This window comes from Folsomia candida, unplaced genomic scaffold (genome assembly GCF_002217175.1).
Source record: "Folsomia candida strain VU population unplaced genomic scaffold, ASM221717v1 Fcan01_Sc001, whole genome shotgun sequence".
Lineage (NCBI taxonomy): Eukaryota > Metazoa > Arthropoda > Collembola > Entomobryomorpha > Isotomidae > Folsomia > Folsomia candida.
The window spans coordinates 15,744,514-15,765,669 of NW_019091193.1; the positions used below are offsets into that span (position 1 = coordinate 15,744,514).

General features: G+C 35.7%; 1 protein-coding gene across 1 annotated transcript in view; it reads right to left on the reverse strand.

The window, feature by feature from the left end:
- LOC110858981 (calcium-activated chloride channel regulator 1) overlaps positions 1-15,584 on the reverse strand; it is a 68,854-nt gene extending 53,270 nt beyond the window's left edge. The window contains exons 1-2 of the mRNA XM_022107869.2: positions 14,391-15,584; positions 14,128-14,234 (exon numbers count right to left, since the gene is read on the reverse strand). Coding sequence (XP_021963561.1) covers positions 14,128-14,234; positions 14,391-14,496 — 213 coding nt within the window. The 5' untranslated portion in view covers positions 14,497-15,584. The remainder of the gene's footprint in view (positions 1-14,127; positions 14,235-14,390) is intronic.
- Positions 15,585-21,156: the final 5,572 nt, after the last annotated feature.

Sequence of the window (21,156 nt, forward strand, 5' to 3'; positions counted from 1 at the left end):
AAAATTATTCGTTAAATATTTGGCGCATCAAATCAAGGCCATCAAGTAGTCATTTTTAGATTTCGACGTTATTCTCGAGAATAAGCAGATGCGTGTTCCCATGAATAATTTATAATTTTGAGCTGAAAACTAGGAATTTCCTAAATTTATTTTTCCTTTCAACTTCAAAAATTATACTTTTTACACAGATTTTTTATTTGACTGTCTCATTTATAATATATGCATGATTATTTACCTGACCGATTTTGACAGATTGATTATAACCGTGCTTGATGTGTGTTATGACAAAATACTTAATATTAAAGCTCATGCATATCTACTTAGCAGTATAGTTATTGCCAATAGCTTTAAGCAAATTTAGGTTAAAAACTAAAATGTGAATTGATTTCCATATAATTGCGCATTATCGTGAATTGACGATTAATGTAGCAATGAGTGTAATGAGGGGCACAGTGGTGTGAAATATTGGGACTTAAGTTGAAGTGCAGTACATTTTATGGTGATTGAGACTGAATTGAATAGCAACGAAGTGCGTATGCAACCAAAGAAGAGTGCTGCAACTTAAGTCATTGCATACTAATTGATTCGCTTCGCATTGTCAATACAATTTTGTGCAATGAAGCAACTGGTGCCCTAATGAAACGACATGAGCATACATAATACTCTTGTGAGATGATGCGACATATTTTATGCCTAGAAATGTTTCAAATATGACTTAATATGGAAGCAATTACATAGGTGGGAAATGGAGGCATGATTTCATAATTTTAATCCAGATTGTGTGAGATATTGATTCAGGCATAATTAGCATCTCAATTAAAACTCGCTTTAACATAATCAGATTATACACTAAAACTTTGAGCTTTGTAACAATTATGCAGCACAAATCCTCTTATGAAATAAATGGAGTATTAAACGAGTATTGACATGTATGTACCTACATAAATGTGAATATTCTTTGTAGATACAAATACATATGTATGTATGCACATACGCAATGCGTGTGATTCAGAATTTCATACGACGTAGGAAGTCTCGGGCAAGTTAGTGCATCGTATCTACGTCAACACTTCACCGCTTTCTTAATCACACAACAATGGTAATAATAACAGAGGAGAAACAATAAAGATTCACATCAGACGATACAGAAAAATGCACTTAATCGCAGAAAATGAAGCTGAACCGCAAAACAAAAAACCAGTTACTTTCTGCCATACTATAATGTTATGCAATGTTTGCGAATTGTTTATCCTTGTCTTATTTAAGTAGAAGAGAACTGTCTGCATGATAACAGCAGTTTGTGTTGGTATTAATTAGTGTGGATAAAACGGAATCCGATACCAGGAATGAATGCGTTGCTTAGCTTGCAAATTCTGATTCTACACAAATTTTGAATTCATCATCATCATCACTTCCCTCCGTCGTCTTAGGTTTTTGCCTCATGTCATGTCATAACAAACTTTACAATACATTAACTCCTTTTGCATAAATTCACCCGCTCCAAGGCATAAATCTTGAAGAGAGACAGCCAAGTGTAATAACATTGAATAATAATGTGAGTTCCTGAACAAAAAAAAACTTATTATAATCTGACATCCGAGAAACGCATGGCATGGCAGATATGTACATACAAGTTACACGAAGTAAGCAACAAATACCACGATAAATTTAATCGCAACATACACATCTACTATTATTATATGTAGCTACATATATGCAGATAGTTATTAGTATGTACATTACATACATAGAGGTTCTCTGCAAAAGCTCCATTTGAAAATTTAATAATCATGCATTAATAACAGTAAGGTGTATGTTAATCATGGGTTTATTTCTCTCGGACAAAATGTGATATATGGCAAATAACCAATTCGCATATCTGCCACTATTAATAACATGACAATACAGCAGCATGTTCAGTATTGCATGCCGCCAGCACAACGCCGACGTCGTGGATGGGATCTGTATTTCTATTTAAAAAACCTTGGGGCTAAGTCCTCAGTAATCGTTAGTCAGGTAGTCAACCAACTTTGGTTGTGTGCTTGTGACAATGATATTGAACATAATTTATGAGGAAATGAAGCTTAATTTCAAGAATTCACTGTCTATTTTATTTACAAGCTCCAAATATGAGGATAAAAGTAGGCTAACATTCGCAACTCAATTTGTAAACATTGTAGTGGTCGATGCGCTGATGTACATCAGTCGTGAGCAGAAATCTCAATAACAATTTAAGATTTGTGTCGACATTAAAATTAGAATACAGAATCTTTGTACAGTGAGCAGTTATTATTTATACTTAATGGTCTACCTACACGCAGCACTGTTTATGTCCACGGGCAGTACATTACGTGTATGCAAATGTACATGGATGCAAGTACAACCGAAACGTCTACCAACATCATGGATTGAATATTCATTGTCTTAAAATATGTAGTGAACCCGTTCAAATTTTATGCAGCAACTTTCATCTCCTGATATCACTAATACGGACGGAAGACGAATTTCACTACTTAAGATTCGTTGAGATTTTATGCGGCTATAAAGTCTTCATAAAAATAAATGATGCAAGGATAAGGCTTTCCCACCTTCGATAAGATACAGCTTCCGTACGCGCAACTTTATTAATTAAGCCTGTGACAGTCCTCTTGGCGGTTATTGAAAGCTGTGCTTCGTCATTTGATTGCCTTCTAAATAAACTAAACTATTAAAGTAAAAGGAAGCCAAAGAAATTTCCGCCTTTAAAAATATTACAAGTTTGGCAAAACATCAATACTGCAGTTATGCGAAATCAGGTCTGAAACAATTACATGAGAGCCGGCCCTAAAACGCGAAACCGCAACTAGAGAGCATACGGGAACTCCTCCATTAGGATAAATTCTTTGACCTATGAGATCCAGTTTTCAGGCAATCAGGTTGTGATGAACGATTGGCAAATCCTAATCTGTGGAGGCGTTACTTTAAAAACCTGTCGAAAGCTTACAATTGTGACGAGTTGAGACTTACTTATCTTTTCCCTCAAAACAAATGTTCTTGCCTCCAACTCGATTTGCTAATGGCTTACAGTAAGTTGTTATAAGTGGTTGCAATGTTGCAACTTTGATGTTCATACAGTCAAACTGGTCAGTTGTCAATCATATCTGTTACTTATTTAGTATTATTATGCTGGATAAACTGCCAATTTTAGTTATGTACCTGTGATCTTCAATACTATTCTGTTGAGTATGTAATTCATGAGCAGAAAATGTGTAAAAATGTAGACACCCAACACAGTAACGTGATACACAGATTTTTAAGTCACTTAATGTGCGCACGCCTTTTTATATAAATTCTTGGAATAGCAGCACATTAAATTTATTAAATTTTTAAAATGCCGTCGCGATCGTGTCGTTTTTTCTGGCATTCGAGATCTAAATCAGGACAGCGAGATAAAGTAAAAGAAAGAGATGATGTGTTCACTATTGAGCTGAATAATTTTTCTTCCTTTAATAATAAATGACAATTTTAAACAGGCACAAATTAACGTAAGTGCAGTATTGAATTCTTGATGCATATTGTATGCACGCACGGTGCTGTGTATGCAATCTCTCGGTAAGGATAAGCCCAAAAATTTACAGAATGGGAGTCAATATACTCAACAGTTAGTGATGACAATGAACTGGATGACTTGACTGAATGCCACAAGGTTAATTCAAAATTTAATTGAACCAATTCGTCAACAAATATATGTGTGTATTAACTGATGTCATCTAGGAAAAATGAGGCAGCTAATTCTTTATTCGAGCTGATTGCAAAAGCATCAAAAAATAATCGATGTTTCTGCATATTGATCTTGTAACCAACCAGTCACCGTACAGATTGCTTGCCTGAACTCATCGACATCCTTGAACATCCATAAATTCATATGTGTGTGAGCTCTGTGACGACGGATGACTACTTTGACGAGATTAAATGCTTACAAATTCCATATCCAAATCCATTTTCCCATTGGTTAGATAGCAACCTGCATAACGGCATCTTTCATTGTTTCAAATCAAATTAGGCGTTACATTTGTTTATCTTTGAGATAAAAAATGATCAGCTGAATCAAATGGAATTGATATCTATGGCTAATCGATTAAGTAACTTTCGATCATTAGCGCTCAGTTGTGTGACGCAACAAGAAAAGAATCAAACTCAATGAAACGGAGACTAATAAAGCTTTGATGAATTAGTGAATGAATGGGACAAGTGCAAATGTTGTGAAAAGGTAGTTAATTGCGCGTACATGCTTAAATCTAGACTAATTCCATATGGAATTGTTGCAAAATTTATCTCCGCTATCATTGTAAATGGAGCAGTTTATCATATTTAATATCTTGAATTGTGGTTCCTTAGAAGAACGTTTATTTACAGAATATTTCAACATTCCTTTCAAAAACCATGATTTACTAGAATGACATTGTCAATTGTAAAAAGGTTCATTTTGAATCACATATCACTCAACACAATGGTCAAAATCATGACAGTCGTCTCTCACCCACACAGAGTACCGAACAAGAGCACTAATCCTATTGCGGACTTTAGTTGGCTTAATCCTCCTTCTAATTCACGGCCGGAATAAAAAGAAATCAAATAAATTGTAGCGAAGCAATTCACTTTAATTATGTCAACATTGCACACGACAATTAGTTAGTGGAGGCGATATACCCACGAAACCAACCACGGCAAAAACGCACCGGCTCTGACAAGACTTGGCAAAAAACTGCATGTACATATTTGTAACATAATGAATATTAAAACGTAGTTGGAAGAATAGAATAGAATTCTAGTTGTGCATATTTATGTGGATGAACAGTTAGCGTGAATAATAAGTGCATAGTAGTGATGACTTCAAATGGGACAGGGATTCATATTATTGTGAATGGTTCAGCAATAAAGTCAATTGTCAAGCACAGATTGAATTACACTTTGCCAATTACGTCACATGACACAATGGCAGCAGCGTGGACCAAATTTTTAGCTCAACCTTACATAAGCATATCTCTGAATATATTGAATTAGGGCCTGGATTTGAAGTCTTTCTTTCTTTCGAGTGACCATAACAAACTTTGGTCCTTTCAATCAAACGAAGAAAATAATGTGTTCACGCCTTTGATTTCCATCCTGCCCTTCAGAAAACAGTCAGAGAGCACGAGTCTCACTTTGGTTCCATTCCTTTCTTGCGTGGTTTGGCATGGAAGCATGTGTGACGTGTGTGAGTGAATACCTTATTCTTCTTTCACAAATTGTGGCAATTGTTGGGTGAAGGCAAATTGCTATGATGAATCTCATCTCACTCTCAATGAGTATAAAAGCTCAGTCGGATCTCACTGTAAATCTCCAAATTTTCTATCTTGGCACTGTAAATCAGAATCTGCTGTCTCATTACTTCTTTATTCGCATGAAAACCTCACCTCGCTCGCGAATCTTTAACCAGACATGTGCATGTCCAACGTCAAAATCTGTCCAAGCGTATACATGCATACATCAAGTACAAGTTGTGTGATTCAGTGAATTTGAATTGAATGGATAGATGGATTTTCACATGTGCATGATTTGTGTCTTGAAAAGTTGGAAATTGCATGAATTATTTTGTTATCTCATCGCCAACCAATATAATGTGCACTTGTTGTAACTTCGTCGTCCCAATTTTAACAAACGCATCTTGTCACTACGTTGACGAAACGATGAAAATGGAAGAATATGTCAAGCTTGCTAATTGGTTGTGTGTACATATGTATAATGTACGGATAAGTAATCAATATTATATACATGTAGCATATTAATGCTATATGCTAGTATATAATTTAAACGTATTACTATCATCAGACTTTAAAATCTGCAAAAGGTCAAAATCAAGTGAAATTTCTTAATTTGTTGAAATTTGAGTGATGTACAAGGAAGTCATTTGAAATTTCTAACTTGTGGCGCCTGGAAATGATATTTTGAAAGTGTGCGTAAGTTATTTAGTTTGAGGAAATCTTGGAACAAGAAGCATTATATAATACTCAAGAGAAGGAGTTCAGATTAGGATTCCAGAGGAAAATACATAGGTAGATAATTCTCAAAGGTCAATGAAACAACCACCTCCCAACCCAATCTAATGCACATATGTACATTAGATTTATACTCAGGATCTGTCGTTGTACGCACTTCAGACAAACGATCCTTTGGCTTGTGTGTGTCTCTACCTACAGAAGTTATGCATGTACAGACCTAAGTAAGTACTACTGCTATAACTGCTGAGAATAGTTATTTGCACGCAATACGAGTTCGTAAAAGGAGACTTGAGAAATAACAAATGTAAGACGCGCAACCGATTTAATTTAACGGATTGAATAATATTATTTACTAAATGCTCATTGAAATTCCTCTCCCTTCCCCAACTTCAATCACTTGTGTTAATTAGACATCATTCTAATTGAAACTAGAAAATGGCATTGCACTTCTCTGCAATACTTTTAATAGTTTTGCTGAATAGGGATGAACCTCATTGCAAAACCTTTTCGTGAGACGTGATGCCATTAATATTTGAATAATCCTTGCTTCACGACGTATTACGACTGAATCAGAAGCTTTTAATGTGTGTCACTGACCAATATTGTAAGATAAGATCCCAAAGTACTTAAATTTGAATTCAATTTAATTTCTGAAATATATTAATAATTGTCGTTGATGAAATAAGATGAAATACTTAAGCACCGTACAAATGAATGAGAAATCGCAAAAATGCAAAATACTGTAGGTGTTTTTTTCAATTTTCAAACGTTGTTTTATACCCATGATTTGGTTTACTACACTGACACACTTGGCCCCATGCATATGTGCGTACATGTCCACAACAATAACTGGTCAATCGAATTCGATGGGCGAGTTGAAGTGGCTAAAAAACGCAAAGTTCAAACTAATGTAATTGGATTGAAGATGACGAGAGAGGAGAGCACTAATCTTTTCTGTTAATATTGGGTTAGAATTACACATGTAGCTTTGTATTGATACTGGGATGAACACATACGCATTCATAACGACAATGCAATTTTAAAGCACAATAGACGCTGCCTGCTCAAGTAGGAAAGTTGATTCAAAATCAAATCATATCTAATGACCATCTTGACATCAAATAAGAAAATCTGAGGAAGGAGAGCCCGCTATTGTTGTTATCACTGCTTGCAGCATACTGCAGAAGAGCTGATGCTAAACATTCGCAATTGTATACTCGCTAACCGAAGATCCAATCAGTATCCGAGCCATATAAATTTATGCGTCATGCAAATAATGGTACAGCAATATCTGCCATTGTTCTGACTTTTGACCGCAATCATAAGTATTATTTTAATGTAATTGCATTTTCGATGAGTCACACAATGTATGCAAGACAATACAATGAGATGCGATACAGTGTTTTCGAAGAAGAATCCATTTCGCATAATAAAAATGGTCAGATCAGATGGTCATGGACCAAATAATAGCTCGACTGCAACTTGATCTAGATTTATGTCAACTGAAAAAGCAATTTTGTTTATTATCTATCGTAGTCCCGTTCTTTCTGACGTAAAAAACTCATTTTGCACTCACAAACTTCATTGTATCATTTACAAGTAATCAACTGAAATAATGAAATATTGATGCAGAGAACAGAAAACGGGAGCAAAAACGATATCTTTTTCTTTATATTATATACTGTATGATTTAATTTGCTACACATTTAAAGTCTTTATGAGCTCATTCCTCGCCTCTCAACAATTAATTGAAACACATTCTTTCACCCAAACTCGGCTACCCTTTCAACAACTTTTTACTCGAAAAATGTGCTAAAAAGATTGTGAAAATTTGCACAAGGAAAATGTTGCATGCATGCGAAACGAATTGTACAAAACTGGGCCGCATATAATTGGCAAAATAAGTAAGTTGCACAAAACGGTAGGAACAGTCAAATTTTAATAACTCGGCGAGGAATTATTTGCTGTCTCCGCAAAATATGGGTCAAACTAAGGTGGAACTTGCAATTTAGAATTTTGATAACCGACACTGGCGCAGCTTTTACTTAAACTTGGAAATTGATGATAAGTAAGTAGACTAAAGTATGCAGTATTAATTTAAAGTAAAAAATTAGGATTAAATATTCATTAATGTGTTGACTTTACAGTGGCCAGTTTATTATCTTGGTTTACACTAAAGGGAAATTTGTATGTGAAAAAATAAGACACCCCAAATATACATAAGTCATATCATGCACAATAAGTAAAATATCTTGAAATCAGTGAAAATAAGAAATAGCGTCCCTAGCTGCTGTATTATTTATCAGTATGATATGAAGAAAACGACAATCATTCATCACTTTTTAGCTGACAAGTATAACGAAGGAGAAAAAGAAAGCAAAATAAATTGGCAAAAGTTCCCTGTGAATTTGATAAGCAAAGAGTGATGGTCGGAGAGATGGATGAGCGGATTTATTATATCGTATGCAAAAAATGTTCATGTTTAAACATCGTTACATTTAAATGTCTTTTTGTTATTATACTTCTTGAGAAGAGTGAGTGAGTGATGGTGAATCATATCACTAGGCAAATAAAAGTCTAGGTTCTCATTAAATTCGTGGCAAAAACAGAACATGCAATCTGCAAGCATGTTTATGCATGTACAACGTATAAATATCCATATGGGAAAATTTTCTCTGTTGCATATTTCACAACATTTTCACCGACACCTATATCTACTCCATTCTGACGTTTTGGTTTCAAATAAAGTCACGAAGGTCAAAAGGTTGCCCTGCTTATCCCCCTCTTTTAGTTATTTGTGCTGATGTGGTTGGTTAGATTTGGCTGTTGTGTGAATTGTTACATGTTTTTGTGATGTATGTATGTGGTGGAATCTTCTTTATTCTCTCTTCTTTTCAAATCTACAACAATTAACTTTGCACTCTGCCACCGTCATTTTGACGAATTGCCTCATTTTGTAGCTCAATTTGTCTCAGAGCATTCCTCCAAGTTAATTATGTCAAACAGGTCAATAGGACGGCATCATCCGCCCAGTCGATTTGCCATTTCTCATCTTCATCCTCAGATTCCCATTCAGTGGGCTACCAACCACTGTGTGCAAATGTGAAAATTTCATGATTAGACTTGCTTAAGTTCACGATCTATATATTTCTCTGTTTTCTAAGTAGTTGTTTATTTCCCATTTGACGATATATAAAAAGCATCTATTAAGCACATTTTTTAGTTTGGAGAACTGTATTACACATAACCATACGAGGCCAGTGGGTAGTGTATGGTGAGACATGTACATGCATAGAAGAACAATACAATAAGTGCTGAGCTTAATGAAACCCATACAGATTTTTTGTGACCTCACCGTGGTGGGCAAGTTTACATTTTTTAGTCCGAATGAAATTAGAGGATGAGATGCTGCGTGCATGATGCGTAGGCAGGCCTATTTCAAATCCTAGTCAAGTACATATACACGACGACGATGGATGAAGAAAGAAGGCACACACCGAACATTATTCGTCTGTAACTTAAAGTATAGTTGAGTTGGTTGGAGGGAATTATTTTGAATAACCTACTGCAACACGAGAGAACAATGGAGATGTGTTCAGCAGGAATGGACAAATGATTACGATATGATGCAGCAGGCCCATATAAATACTTATAGTTAGGCTTTTATGAATACGCCGAACTGGAAGGATGGATTCCAAATCCTACGACGAACAGAATGTTCGTTTGTAGATAAGAGTGGAAGAAAGGGTCAACTTTCGGGACCTTAAGGACCTTATCAACACCTACGAGTTAAGAGGAACCTTGCGTCTCACCCTTTGTATCGACTTTGTATCTTTTATTTCACATGGTCGAGACAAAGTCTTTTGTTTTTGGTGAGAAGGCTCTCCACCCCTTCGTTAACGACTTTGAAATCTCAAATTGGAAAGGTTATCTCGAAAGATCAGTGAATTAAAAACTGCTTCAATAATTACTTGAAACGAATTAACATCATGGTCTGGCCATGTTTCTAACTTCATGGGATATATGTTGATACGAAATACCATGTGAATCAAAGTGATCGATTGGTGATTCAAGTTATGAACTCTGTATTTGATAAGGATGGAGAATTATTAAATCAATGTGAACTGCTCACGTTGATTTTGTCTCCAATCAAGTTCAGCCCAAATAAGTAAGAGATTTGGTTCAATGTCCATTTACTATGAAGCTGTGTTTGAAAAAATCAATCACATTGCCACACTGCTCACTTACTAAATATCAAAAGTAATAGTTGATTTTGTGACTGCAAATCTTGCGTTAGGAATCTTTGCGTTCTCTTTACAGTTTGCGGTTCACCTACTCAATTTATTACACCAAGCTAAAGTAAACTGGTAAAAAAATCACTGTCAATATCCTAAATTTGTCGTTTAATATGTGATGCGGACCAAGAATTACACAATCAAGACGCTGGGCGTACAACCGAATCGGCAGCAGAATACGAACAGGACATGGTCGCATAATAATGAGTAAAAATGTAGAGTGTAAATTGGTTTTGTAGGCGTGAATAATAATTTGAACAGCACAACTTTGCCCGATAATATATTAGCTTAGTTATTCGAGTTGAGTCAATTTAATTCAGCGTGTACAGCTTTTCCGATGGGCTTTAATGCGGCGAGCTCGTTTTTGTCCTTTGTTTACGTTCGTATGTATATGAGTGACTTGTCCGACCAACCGCATTCGTTTGATTTCGTCTTTTTTTTAAAACTTCAACGGTGCATGATTGTGTGAGCATACGCTGCTCCCAGTCCAAATTAAAATGCTTTTTGCTGCTTCCCATGCAAAGACGAAGCGGTACAAGAACCCACACTTTAATCCTTAATTACTCTCACAGTCAACAGTGTCGGGTGTAATGAGCAATTTCGGAAAACAGTTCTTATCATGGGAAGATGATGCCCAAGAAACCTCAATGCATAACGAACAACGTCTCACAACTGTCGTCAAGTCCAGAAATTCAGGTCCCCCATCTGGTGATTTTTTTTTATGACGAGCGGAGCGGTGTTAAAACAAGGCAATTTTTGCGATTCAGATTTTTCTTACTTTTCACCAATTAATTTTAAGAATTCTGAAATAAACTTGAAAAACCTTCTATTCTCTTCCGTCTATGGCTATGGGGTTTGCAAATCATGATAGCTATGCACCGACTAGAGGCATTCTTATAATTTACAACAAACCCACCTTTCAGCACACAGAGAAAATATTGTGTAGTAAATTTAGTGAAGTTCATGTATCATCCAAAAACTAATTGCATGCATGCTCTAAGGGAGAAGCTGAGGTAGTAATGAGCTGATTCAATATATTACATCGGTCAAGAAGGAATCCTGCAGTGAGCTGGTCTCCTGATTATGAATTTGATTGAATTTATAATGTTCCCGTCTACTACTACCACCTAACTTACAGTGTGTTGTTACCAAATTAATGTAGAAATTAAAAATCAAAGTAAACGTCTTTAATCGACGAATGAAATGAGATTCATAGTATGCGAAGCATAAGACTTTGGTGTGCAACGTGCTTTAGTCGTGTAAATAAAAATCAGGAAGGAAGAAGCTGGCTGAGCGGATGACTACGTATTTCAAATTCAAAACGAGGTTCGAGGTTCAATTTGTATTCAAACTCAGGTCATTCTCTCCAGCAGACATTTCGACTTAATCATTTCATTTTACCTCACAAGTGGGATTCAGAGGTGAGCGTGTCAACCCGTTTGCTGTGTGTGAGCCATCCACCTTTGCCAGCGTCTGTTTTTTTATGTCTTCAGTTAGTGGCCACCATATCACTTATTATGCAATGATAAACTAGTTTCAACTACCAGGCTCGTATTTTGTTTCGTCCAGTGCAGCAAAAAACTCGAAATGGAATCAAATGTCTTAACAAAGGCCAATAACTCATCTCTACTGCATTTCGAATAAATAATAAAATAACAAAGTAGGGACGATTTTAACGACCACAACGGCTCTGTTTTTCCAATGTCTCGGTCTAGAATTTCTTACTCCAGACTCTGCAGCTTCTGTTACATAGTTGGCTAAGTATCTACGATGCATAATACTCATCGCATGATCATCTACATATACGAAATACCAACACATACATTTATCATTGTCCCTTAACACTGGGGCAGGTCCCTATAATTAATTATTTCAAGGTGTAGATAGCACAAGTAAGAGTTGTGTACACTCTTTGATTATTTATATCCACGTATGTGCGGGTATCCAAACAAATACATACGCTAAAAATCTACAATGTGTTTATGACAGATACGAAAGGAAAAGTGTGTATATCAATTTTCATATCCTTGTGTCGGATGACTAGAAATGGATTAAACTTTAGTTATCAAATAGCGACAAAAACGAATTTCTTCACAGATATGTACACACAAAAATGTGATTAAACAGGGACTATCATTACGTTTTACGTTGCGTCTATACAGCGTAAATAAGTATGTATAAAGGTTGCTCAACTACTGGCACCTTTGCCTAACTAATGAGTGAAATCAATTATCACATTCCCATGCACATAAATTTCAAACAATTTGTCATTTTACATTTTGACATGCATAATGTGTAAATAGCAATAATAACAGCAAAATGCTTGTGTAAATAGTACGATTAAATGTTGTTTCATTTAACGCAAATATGCCTCGCTATTTTTAACTCTTAAACTTCCTTCATTGATAACGCAAGATTAAATCAAAGTCGTCAGTCGTCGATCTACCACTAATAATTTACGCGTTGTGACACTGACAACGTGATAATTGCGTTTTATATTAATTTGAAAGAGTGTGAGCAACAAACAGGTGTGCGATATCGTTTTGTATCCGTTTCCACATTTTAAGTCGAGACTTTCGAAAGTAATAAATGATGATCCAAGTCGCATCATGACACGATCCCATCAATTCCAATAATACTACTCTCCCAAGTATGTAGACACTCGTTCATCAACGCGGTCGTCAACAGCTCGTAGATTTTAAATTGATAATGTTTCCTGCAAACTGTGATAATGCTAATAAAATATCCTCTCATTCGTGAAAATAATGAACTTTTTATTGCAATAAGTCTGTAATTAATTTCTCCAAATGATGCAAATCTCATGCTGGTAGATCGTGAAAGAACATAAGGAACAGAGGAAAATTTGCAACTGGCGACTGTGATCCTAAATTTGAAGACATGGAAGTCCTCATATTTTGTAATTACTCATTCGCTGTAAAGGAAGAAGAATAGCAAAATTTGGTTTGCAAAATCTCTAAATTGCAAGTATTGTGCAATTCAAAGATTTGTATTTTACATAGTAGTGACAATGTGGCAACTTGCAGAACACAATATGTAAGTCGTTGATGTGTCGCCAAGCCGAAAATAATTTTACCTACTTTTCAAACCCATCTCTCTTGAACGGGTTGTTGCGGTAATTTTTAGGTTTCGTATCACTGTTAAATTTTAATTCCACGGACGACACCTGGAAATGCTTCATTGGCTAGTACTCAACCATAAAAAACAATGGCAGCGAAAATTTTAATCCAAATTGTCCTCAAAAGTGTGGACTAGCTAACGGTGGTTCTTATATAGCATGTTTTAAATTTAAATTTTCATACTCTTGAAGAATTGGAATCCACCTCATTCCTTTTCCAAATTACTCAAGATATAAAAACAGAGATTGGATCTATTAACTCATTAATTAGAATAAAAAAACAATTGAATATAACGACACTTGTCAAATATGAGAAATAACCCAATCGATAAAAGGACAATGTCATTTTACGCTTAAATAAATAAATACCCCGAAACTGAAATATAGCAAGAAAAAGTGTATTGCTAAAACCGAAAAAAATCAGGCTAGTTGCACAAGTAAATAATGGGAAGATTTTATCTTGACTTCATGAGCTGAACTATCAAGACAGCCATCAAGTGGAAAATTTGAGTTGCATTATTTGTATAGTAAAACCCGTAAAATGTAGTCCTCATCGTTTCCATTATTAGTGACTCTTGCATTTACTGTGATTTCTGAAAATGTCTCAGTCGGGTAATCGCAAACCGAGCTGACTAATGAGAAAATGTATGCATATTCGATGAGGTGACAATATTACCTTTATCTGTTCCAATACAATTTGACACTCATGGGTGGCTCCTTTGAGTCCCGTTGTCGCTGAAGACGTTGGTGACAAAGCTAAATGATCATCGATGGATACCACCACTGTAAAAAAGATATAGGTTTGTAAATAATAATTTCAAGCGCGGAGAAATCTATCTTAATCACCACAATGCTTCACTTTGCATGTACTTTGCAGATAATTTCGATTGTGGATGAAACCTCAACTGAATACATGTTTTCAAAACTTTAAAAACTTACCCCTTTCGAAGCCGCTATTTATCTTGGTCACAAATGAAGCTTCTGTCGCTACACCAAAAATTGCACATAGTGCGAACACCATCGTAAAGTAAATTTGTTTCTCCATGTTAAATATTTTTAATAGAACACAATGATCTCATACACACTTTATTTAATCAATCACAATAGCATCACACATGCTTCGATAGGAGTGAGACGTTTAAATACCAAATGTCGCCTTTTCCTTTTAATTATTGTTGTTGTTAATCACTGGTTTGCAGAAAATGACAAATAGCTAAAATGTCGAATATAAAAATCGCACAATTTTATGGCTGAGGATTAGTTGATTGAGTTATGGAGTTTCAAAATCTCCATCAGTTTCATATGGAGCTTGTGCAAGTTCTTGATTTGTTCACTAAGTTCCAGAATTGCTGAAATGCTCCGAGTATGTAATATAGCCAAACCTTAAATAATTTTCAACAAGTGATCAACACATTGATCTTTTGTAATACTTTGTATGTAACTCCAGTTAACCGTGAAAAGGCAAACCCTCTTCTGTTATGCTGATGAATGGAAGGCACCAAATGGTACATAAAAGTCACTTTCAATTCCGTCTCAAACTTCTCAAATCTCACAGAACATATTATTAGTGTTTAAATCTGCTTAAGCCGATCGCTTCCAACTTCCTGGTAAAGATTCCCTCGTCTAATTAGTCACTCGTACTTACTTAGTGGTTGCATGCATAACTCACTTGTCGTTCCAGTTTAAAGAAAGATCTACAAATCGAGACTTTCTGAGATACTTCGTATGTTCACACAAAACACCGCATGTTAACTTGTCTCACAAACAGCCTATTTCCGTCCATCCCACATTTTGCTTCTTAAAGACCCTTTTCCCCGAAATTTGAGCTGTCCACAAAATTAAACAGGAAGGAATCCAGCTCGGTAGTCCAACTGTCACACTTTTTGTATCCGGATTACGTATATGAACTTGCTACATTATTCTTAGAAACAAGAATGTCGCAGGTGTTTCCCAAATGCTTGGTTTTTTGCAAAAACTGATCGTGGTGGTCTTCAGAGACGAGGAGAAATAATCTACATGTCACTAACCAAGAACCAACTAATAGTAGAAAAGTGGTTGAAATAGTCGAAGTCACAGTAACTTGAGATTATGTATGTGAGAAACAGATTGTGGGGAGACCTCTTTCTCACAAGACTGCTACAGCAAGACTGAAGACTTGGACTGAAGCCTGAAGACCATTTCAGTACCGGTTACCACATCAGTCGCTGCTGATACCCACAGCTTGTTGCAACGGCTTGGACGAGGGTTCTTTTGGTGGTTACACTATATACGTGAAAAGGTAAACGCTAGTTATCACCGTGAGCACAATGCAGACGACCGGCAACATACTAGAAGCGCTATGTTATATCTACTCTTATTCTGTGCACTATGTTGGATGCTGCATCTTTTTTGACTTCATGTCCCATCAATAAATGCACTTACTCATTTCCGAGGATAGTATAGGCTTTTATCATTTATGATTTGATCACATTAATTTGTGTCTCTGGAAATCATTCTTGTTTATCAAAAAACCGTATTATCAAGACTTGTTTAATTTGTAAATAATCAGTGGAAGTTATTAATTACTCACCTTCCTTATACATATGTACATATGTAGGTAACTTTTTACATTTTTCAGGTACACAGTTAACAGGCAAGAGTCTAATTGCATAAAGGGGTAAAGATTTGCAATATTTCGCTGTGGTAAGTTACACGCAAATTAGCCGAGATTTTGAGACGCAGTGTCGTATGATGTGATATAACGGCAATCAAAGTGATCATCCTCATGATGAGAAGCAGAGTTGAGACAAATAGAAGCCATGATGAACAATGGGATGTAAAAATAAATATGTCCCGACCGGGCTTGAAATAAGACGCTTCACCACTCGTACATGCATATTCACTTCCCTCGTCCATACCCCACAAGGAATAAATCTTCCATTGTTATCTGAATTCGAACAAAAGAAGAAGAATTTTCCACTGATTTACAGCAGCTCCAAACTTTATGTCAACCTTCGTTACATTGTCGTATTGCGGTTCACACATATACAAATGCACATATTCAGATAAAAGCATTATGAAGTTTTCTTGTTGGCTACTTACTAGTTTGATTTTCGGACTACACTGATTATATAAAACCAGATCTGTCTCGGCTCATTTTGATAATGAAGTAATAAATTGTGTGTCCTTTTACGTTAGAATGGGGACATGTGTATGTAACGCATTGTTGCCCAAACAGAGGAAGATATCATTGTACGCATTCCGTTATCATTGCTTCCGAGAATTCAATTAGTAGACATGTAACTACGTACAAGTGCTCTGCTCACTGCTCAACATTGCCCTGCTCTGAATGCAATGATAATACTGGATCTCAGGATCAGTGTTTCATAATTGAGACAGGTTAATTTCGTGCATTGTAATTGCAATCTGACAAACCACGTATGTATGTATGTATGCTGCATATGTACAACATATGATATCAGTCTTGAGGTAAATATTTAAGTATGTAGGTACATAAGGTATTGATTAATTCGTCCATAATTTTGATTTTTGATGAAGCATGAAATTATTGTGCATGAAATTGTGGAATGGTTAAAAAACAAAAAGTGTAAGAAGACGCTCATCATTCTGAAAGTCTCCAAAATTCATTTGAATCTGTCCTTACGGCCACCACCGAGTATTGACACTGGGCATGTAACAGCACAAGTGTGAACTTTTGTAAACTTGACTTAATCTCACCTTTTTCTTAAAGTTGGCGATGGAGACCTTTTGCGTTTGCTGTGAATTCCAAATGGACGGGAGAAGGGACATAAATCTGTGTGATTAAAAGCATTAACTGGTGTGATGTAATGTAATCTATGTGGTAATGTGTGATGTTAATGGGCACGCTTTCGAGCATAAAACAAACATTATCTTTAATGTACTTCTCTCTTAATTTCTTGTCAGCACCAGCCTGTCTCATTGTCCTTTTCCACTGTTGAACCTAGGCACAAGGAATTTACATATTTACTTCAATTCAGCAACCCATCAACTCTAAACTATCTACTCAAGCTGCTTGCACTCAACACTTGCTCCCAGTCACGATCGTGTTGGCAACATTTGGTCATGTTATGTGTGCATAATGACACCAAGTGAGCCAAGAAAAAAACCTATGCAACGCTAACAACGAGAAAAATATGCTTTCGGTCAAAGTTGACATGTAACAACAACACAAGCAGCCTACACCCAGACTTGAGAATCGTTGGACAAGTCTCCTCCATCCATCTTTGTATGCAGGGGATTGGATTGAGAGATTAAATTTCAAGTCACCTACTTGAGAGTCACCCTTTGTTTAGTTTGTCTAAGCCCACGCTGTATTACAATCACTGTTTACATTTGACAAAGAAATGGAAGTAAATGGCTGCGGGATGAGCATCATTACTCAGGAGACAAAGTCAACACGTTCACATTCTCAAATCCATTCAGGCTCGAGTTCAATCTCATGTGAAGAGCTATTACCATTGAGTTGTGGGAATTATTTAAAAAGCTAAAGATAGTTCTAATACCTAAGTAAATGCATACGCTTGTCTTATATATGTTTTATATTTTAGTCGCGTGTCACATAAAAAATTAGAACCACATACACATATTATTACACAATAAATTCTATTGTATTGCACATGTCAATTAATATTTTCAATTACATTGATAAAACTAAGCAAAATTTATGTGTCAGTGTGCAAATTAAGTATCCCAAATCAAAACCATATCACAATCATACGATCGTATATATTTATCTACATATTTCCTAACATATTTCCTTAATGTGCATACTATGCAAACTCAAATATGATGGTTTTCTTACCCATTGTGACCGTGTATATACTTCACATGAGGCTCAATTCATGAGAAATTAAATTATTACCCCAATCAGAACTGACTTCTGACAGGAGATGAATAATTGGGTTCAAAACACAGGAGCTGTTTTCTGACAAGTACAATTTGTTACATATTTTTATTTTAAAGGTAAAAAAATAATGAGTAGTTATTTGTGAGAGAAAACGAATTATTAATTCTTGATGATGCGAAATTAGTATGCATGATCTGCTTTCATCATTAATAGCATTCCGAAATCGGACAAAAAATGTGAATTTCATGTCTGCCTTCTAAATATGCAGATATGCCCATCTTTCAAAGTTGATATATCTACGCATGTTTGTATGTATGCTGTTTCTGATTTTCTAATATGAGCAATTAAATTCCAGCCCTCTGCAATTAGTTTCGGAGTCAGAGATTGTGGAACGGGGAAGTTAAAAAAACTGGAGATGAGGAGCGAAGGCTGCTAGTTGGAGATCATCAAATAATCGGTAGCACAAAGTACGAAAGGCAGCCGATTATCGGATGTAGGTAGATCCCTAGAATTACAATTAGTCCAAGCGACGAGAAACAAAATGGTATAAGGATGAGAGAATCCACATCACGATTTTCCTGCCCACATTTATTAGTCCCCCTATAAAACAGTAGCAGTTGCACTTTGTTTCATAGAATTAAATCGTTGTTAACCTTTTTATATTGCTCTTTTCTCAAAGGAGAAAACTGGTAGCCACGACACAGGGCATATGCATAATTCTTCACCATCATGTGAAATTGATGTTTAGACAACACCAAGAAGAAGCTGAAGCTGAGCAGTCATCGGCCAATTACTCGTTTGCATGTGAGAAATATTACAATCTTTACAATCACTTTGATATCTTGCTACATTTCATTACACTGCATTAAATACGACTCGACATGCTACACATTTGCATTTAAGGTTTGGACTCAACCCTTCAACTTTATTGCCAAGGCAGTAGTGGGCTGATTGTTACTTTCTGGGATTGGCTGCATGGGTGTTGTTGTGAAAATGTGGTGGAAGTATCGAGATACCAAATACCGCATTTCCTCATTATTATTCGAGGATGAGAGAATCTACCTCAGCAACAATTCGGTAGCAGTTTGTTTGATTTCGTTTTGATATCACTACAAAGCCATGAGATGGAATTAATTCTCTTCAACCGGTCATCAGACAGACGTCAGGGTCATCTTGACAAACCCACCCTTTTTGTATCGCCATTACAAACACTAAGGATTTCTGCCTCTCTTTTTATACTTTTGCTTATTACCAGCAAGGGTTGAAATAAATCCTCATAGATTTTAATTGGCTTTATTAAAACTTTGAAGAAGAAAAATGAATTTAAAATATGCAGGGCACTAAACGTTGCAATCATATTTTTTGTTAAAATAACACCAATCCCTTACCTCAGAATATTCATATTCATATTTACTTCAGCTCATAAACATTGCGTGCTCCATAAATAAAACACCTTTCATTCAAATTCAAGATCAAGAAATACAGAATTCAGTAATTTTTGTTATCTTTGGCGTTTACTCGACATATTGTGCATTGCTTATCAATACCTACTACTACCAACAATGAGGAAATAAATATGTATGGAAATTGTTGGGTTTAATCTAGAATATACATTATGAGGAAATGCCTAGTTTCAAAGTTTAAAAGAGATGAGCTCTGTTCTCATTGCACAGATTTGACTATGTACTAAATCAGTTTGACGATTCACTACCGGTAACTGTAACCTGACAGTATTATATCTAATCAGCGAATTTTTGGCAACCTGCAAGTAGAGCTTCCAAAAATTATTGTAGAATAAGTACGAATCAATGTATGATCTTTCAACCCAGCTTCTACAATGCATAGATTTCGCATTTACCATTTAAGCCATTTTTCTAGAGATAACTTATTTGTTTTCCCAGTTTGTTTATCACTATCAAGTTTGATCCTCCATTAAGTGTCTATATTCTAGTCATTGGTCCAACTTTACCAGTTGACAAAAAACCTGTATCATCTGACATAATGAATTATTAAACTTTACACAATCGAGGTAATATAGTGTGGCGAGTTGCTGTTGCTACCCATACTCATCATTACTGCGTATACAGGCATGCACATATACGACAAATATGTATACGACAAACAATCAAAAAAGTACACAAGAACATATATGCACATACGCATTTCCTTCATTATTCACCTTGTCACCATATATTTCCACAACTCAACAAAGTGCAAACTTCAAGTATCGTATTTACTTTTCAGAAGTTTGATTTGAATTTATTGCTGACTATCTGTTGATGGATGATGGTGATGATTTGGACTGGTCAATCAAGAATGAGAGCAACTTTGAAGATTTCAACCGTAACTGACGCTGAAGCGTCCGAAGTCATGATGCCAACCCAACTTCTGGTCAGCATCAACGGTTAGTCCGAGTCATTATCCTGAATTTTGAATCAAAGCAAGTCTGATCGAAGAAGAAAAGTCAGGCCCAGAATTTCTTTCTTTAAAAGTGCTCCTGTTTTTTATCACCCACTTTGTATTGAGGCAATGGCGCATGTACATATGCAATATCCAAGGATGTATTTTACTGAGAACAGTTACAAGGATGGACCTTTTTCTTTCGGCTTTAAAACCGGTTAATGCATTAATTCAACTGACAGCAATAACGCTGACTATTAACGCTCCATGGTATTTTTATTATTATGTAGTCCATCCAGCTATTCCCATGTAGCAGTTCATATGAGGCAAATACAGATGTGCATAATACCTACTACTTTAATTTTAATATGCGTATTTTATCTCATTTTTATCCCGCCTATTTCTCCTCTTTTTCAGTGATTACGTATTATAAATTTA